Source organism: Tupaia chinensis, unplaced genomic scaffold, assembly GCF_000334495.1.
Source record: "Tupaia chinensis unplaced genomic scaffold, TupChi_1.0 Scaffold000238_1, whole genome shotgun sequence".
In the NCBI taxonomy this organism is placed as follows: domain Eukaryota; kingdom Metazoa; phylum Chordata; class Mammalia; order Scandentia; family Tupaiidae; genus Tupaia; species Tupaia belangeri.
In genome coordinates this window covers 716,531-721,196 of record NW_006159716.1, presented here as the reverse complement: position 1 = coordinate 721,196, position 4,666 = coordinate 716,531, and the positions used below count along the sequence as shown (strand labels likewise).

Below are 4,666 nucleotides of genomic sequence, written 5' to 3'. Positions count from 1 at the left end.
GGGAGCTCCGACTCCTGCCGCCCGCGCCCGGCCCTGCCCCTCACCGCCGGAACCCCTTCCCGCAGAGACGGAGTCCTGGAGCACCGCTCTGGCGGTGATGGGGAAAGGATTTTCTGAAGCCGCCTTCACCACTGCCTACTTGTTCACCTCGGAGCTGTACCCTACGGTGCTCAGGTGAGGGCGGCCCGCAGCCCAGGCAGCCGCCTGGGGGTGGGGGGTGAGGCTTGTTAGTCACATGTCTTGTCTTATTTTTTTTTTAAAGAGTTTTTTGCTATAGGGAGTGTGCGCTCCCCCACGAGACAGAAAGCGAGAAAGCACCCCCTGGGGGGATGGCCACACCGTAGTCCCTTCTCCTCCATTCTCCTCTCGGGATCTTGGGCACGCACACACACGCGCCCGGCGTGAGTTTAAGCCGTCGTGTCCAGGACTGGGACCACGGTTGACTACGCCACAGTCGGCGACCTGACCATTACACCACCTGCTGGTCGCAGTCGCATGTCTTAATTCACACTTTCTCATGTATACTGCACCTCAGTCCTTCTCACTGATTCTTTTTAAGAATTATTAATTTCATTTAAAAAAAATTTGACCAGAGAGAGAGAGAGAAAAGGAAAGCAAGAAAGCCAGCCACCAGGTCTGGTGCTCGAACCACGGTCAGCCATGTGGGACTACAGCACCTTTAATCACCATATCACCTGCTGCCCCATTCTAATTCTTACACTACACCACATGATGTAGAGCTAGCCAGGGCCATCTGTGTTGACTGAGTACTGGGGAGAAGGCAGGGCATTTTCTCTCTGTCTTGTGTAACCCTAATCAAAGTCAGACAACCTCTCTGGGCCTTCTTTAAAAGAAAACAGTCCCGGGGACTAGCAGATGGCGTGGTGGATAAGGCACTGGACACTCCCACATGGCTGACTACAGTTCAAGTACTGGACCTGGTGGCTTGCTTTCTCACTTTCTCTTTCTCTGTGTGTGTGTGTGTGTGTGTGTGTGTGAGTGAGAGAGAGAGAGAGAGAGAGAGAGAGAGAGAGAGAGAGAGTCTGGTCAAATTAAAATAAATGAATGAATAAATAAAATTAAATAAATAATTAAAAAAAGAAAACAGTCCCAAGAAGCCCCATCCTGCCCACTCCATCCCATTCATGGCCTATTCCTTGGTGCTGAGGCAGAGCTCCCCCTGGAGGTTGTCTCTGGTCCCAAGGCTGGGGTCCTTTCAGCTGGCCATCTGGGTTGGGAGAGACTTGTAGACATCTGGTTACTGAGAAAGACAGGCGGCTCTTCTAATAACTTGGCAGGGTGTGTACAAGCTGCCATCTCTCTTCCTTCCTTACTACCCTTTCCCCACTCCTCATCTGGTGAATTTCTTCTTTTTCAGTTGTACTTGATTAGTATACTGTCAGAATGGGGGTTCCAGTCCTCTGGTGGGTGCCGACTTGGGGGCTCCTGGCCTGGGAAGACCAACTGAAGAAGCTCTAACTTTCTTACTATCTGGGGCAAAAGGGGTATGAGGGCCTGCCAGCCCAGAAGGGGACCCTTGTGGGGCAGTAGGTGTGAGCACCAACTGCCTCCCTCATCTCTCTCCGAACAGACAGACAGGGATGGGGCTGACTGCCCTCGTGGGCCGGCTGGGGGGCTCTTTGGCCCCACTGGCAGCCTTACTGGATGGAGTGTGGCTGCCGCTGCCCAAGCTGGCTTATGGTGGGATTGCCCTGCTGGCCGCCTGCACTGCCCTTCTGCTGCCAGAGACGAGGCAGGCACAGCTGCCAGAGACCATCCAAGATGTGGAGAGTAAAAGGTGTGTGCACGGAACTGTGTATGTGTGAGCACATGCATGTGGGTTCAGGTGCTCAGGCACCTGAGGATTCAGGAAAGACAACACATATTCAAGTGCGCTTGGTACACATATATGAGTGTGCACATGTGTTTCAGGGTGCATGACCTGGGTGTATAAGCTGTGTGCATAAAAGTGTGCAGGAGTTCATACATGTGTGCATGCAGATTCCTGAGGTTGTTCAGGAAGAGCTGTGTGTGTGCACACTCAGGTATACCTAGGAATCAGGGATGGGATAGTATGTATGGCTCACTTGTGAGTACGTGTGTGTACCAGGAGCTGGGAAGGTACCAGGCCAGCCCTGATGGGGCAGACGGCGTGGGGACTGAAGCCCACCACTGCTCACAACTCCTTCCTCTCCAGGGCCCTGACCAGCCTTCAGGAAGAAGAGATGACCATGAAGCAGGTCCAGAACTGAGTGGCATGGGGATAAGCCTTGCACAGAAACTCTGCAGCTGGGAGAGCTGGGCGGGGGAGGGCGGGCAGGCCCTGTGACTGGAGCCAGGGGCATCAAACTCAGGGCCAGAAATGCTACTGGTGCCCCTTTCTTGTGTTCACCCAGTCTCAATGGTTTGACCTCCACAATAGATCACCTCCCAGAGTGCTCTGGGCTACTGGAGCATCTAGGCACCCCTCTCATGACTGGAGGGAGTCTATAAGTAAAGATGCCCCTTGGGCTGGGGCATCAGTGAGGAGCTATGGGAAGAACAAAGCAAACAGAGACACTGAGTCTGCCTTGAGTTCTGATCCCAACTTTGCCACTGATTTGCTGTGTGACCTTGAACATATGACTTTCCCTCTCTGAGTCTCAGTCTGTTCTTCTCCCAAATGGATAATGAAGCCTCTTGACAGCCTGTATCGTAGTATCTGTTGTCTGCTCAAATGAGATGCTGAGTAAGGTGCTTCTTTTAGTGGTGGTGCTAAAGAAAGGACTGCCCTGTGATGACCTCTGGCACCAACAAGGCTGGTGCACTGTCCACTGTGTGGAGCCAGGGGCTACCAATGCCAGGCACGGGGCACCAGGAGAACAGAGCTTTTAGTTCTCATGCAGGTGCTCTGCAGGACAGTGTATCTCCCCACTCCCTCACTCCCCACCCTCTAACCTACTGTCTAGGGCTCACGGCAAAGAAAAGTTGAAGTATGGGAACCAGCATTTTATTGGAGAAGCCAGAGAGCCTAAGACTCAATAAACACAATGTTTTGAGTACCTTAAAGTTCCAGAATTTTCTGGTGAAAGGAATTTGGAAGGCCAAGGGGCTCCCTTCAAACTGGGGTGGTCTATATCCCCTAACCAGATAGGCACTGGAAAGGTAAGCATGAGAGGAAGTCTAGACACTGTCCTACCATGGAGCACAGGCCCAGGCCTCCAGGATCCCACCTCCCCTCACCCCCACGGGGCTGTAGCGCCTACGGGACCATGGAGGGGATGGTGGGAGCCTGAGTTAGGGCGAGCTCTCCTGTGAGTATCTCATTTGGATTTTATCTCCACCGGGTCATAGATGTAGCAGCCCACATCGCCAATGTTCACACCTGAGGAAGAGAATGCCATCATCAAGGGCCTTGTGTCTGGGGGGCATTGGGTTGAGGGTTGGAGAGAAGTGGGAGAGTCCTGGGGTGTATTTGGCCACAGAGAAGTTGTCCACACATCCCCATGACCTTGTACATGCCATAGGTTAGGCTTGGTGTCGGGGTGGGGCTACCCACCTTTGGGGCCAAACAGGTAACCATAGCAGGGGATGTGGCAGTAGGGGACGCCATCATGCTGGGACACAGAGAAAAAGAGAGCCATCTTAGCTGGTTCTTTCCCATCTCCAGCCTCCCTTCTCTCAACACAACCATCGTTCTCTACCCTGCTCACCTCAGCATGACTCCCAGCGGTAAGGGTTTTCCGGCAACGCTGGCACCTCAGACAGGGCCGGTGCCAATTTCTGCCCAATGACATCACCTTCTCAGCTGGTGGTGGAGAGAAGAGGTAGCTCTTCCATTCTAGGAGCAGGGCAGGGAGACCCACCTGCTGTGGGTCACTTCCCTGCCCCTTGCTGCTCACCTAGTGTTGGTGCCAAGCCTTTTATTGTCACTTACCAAAATAGACGGGCTCCCCACAGCCAGGACACAGAGAGGTCTCCCCAGTGAATGTCTTCATGTGGGGAGGGCCTTTAAAGGGAAGAAGTCTTGGCTAGGGCTGAGGTGAGTGCCAGGGCCTAAGCAGGCCTGCCAGAATTGGCCTGCACGTGGCACTGTCCTCTTCCAGGAACCCATGCTTATCCCAGAGCCCTCCCTCCAGGCAGCCATGAGTCTGCTTTCCTCAGGCCCAGAGCTGAGCCCCCTCTCACCCCGTCCCTATCTGCAGTAGGGACCGCTTTGTTCCTTCTCATTGTCTCTGGAGAGGAAGAGCAGTATCTCCGGGAGGCCAGGTCCATCCCACTCCAGGGGCTCAGGTGCCCACCAGCCAAACGCTGTGAGCAACTCAATCCTCAAGAAACCTGAGCTGATACAGGAGCTGGCCAGGGCAGGGGTGTCAGGTGTTGGGAGCAGTGTCACTGCCCACTTCGGGGGATGGAAGGAAGGGACAGAGACCAGAGGAGAGAAGCTGACAAAGGTGAGGGGCTGGCCCCATCCCAATGACCCCTCATCTATGTGTCATTCTTCCCATGGCCTGGGCTGGGAGAGGCCTGAGTTCTAGGACAGCTTTGCCTCTGACTAGCTGTGTGACTGCATATGGTCATTTACCCTCTCGACCTTGGTTTCCTCACCTATAAAATGGGGGTGACAATGACATCTGCCCAATGTACCTCAGCAGTTGACATGTAGAAATATCAAAAAGGAGCCATA

The 4,666-nt window shown here is 53.8% G+C and overlaps 2 protein-coding genes across 3 annotated transcripts in view; one reads left to right on the top strand and one right to left on the bottom strand.

Moving 5' to 3' along the window:
* SLC22A7 (solute carrier family 22 member 7) overlaps positions 1 to 2,688 on the top strand; it is a gene marked incomplete in the record, with an annotated part of 6,849 nt that extends 4,161 nt beyond the window's left edge. Inside the window, 3 exon segments of the mRNA XM_027771896.1 lie at positions 66 to 174; positions 1,592 to 1,798; positions 2,198 to 2,688. Coding sequence (XP_027627697.1) covers positions 66 to 174; positions 1,592 to 1,798; positions 2,198 to 2,252 — 371 coding nt within the window.
* Positions 2,609 to 4,666, bottom strand: part of CRIP3 (cysteine rich protein 3) — a 3,849-nt gene continuing 1,791 nt past the window's right edge. For both annotated transcript variants that reach the window (XM_006148533.3, XM_014587834.2), the window contains 4 exons: positions 3,917 to 3,988; positions 3,693 to 3,787; positions 3,539 to 3,596; positions 2,609 to 3,364 (listed from right to left, as the gene is read on the bottom strand). In XM_006148533.3, coding sequence (XP_006148595.1) covers positions 3,303 to 3,364; positions 3,539 to 3,596; positions 3,693 to 3,787; positions 3,917 to 3,988 — 287 coding nt within the window. In that variant the 3' untranslated portion in view covers positions 2,609 to 3,302. The remainder of the gene's footprint in view (positions 3,365 to 3,538; positions 3,597 to 3,692; positions 3,788 to 3,916; positions 3,989 to 4,666) is intronic.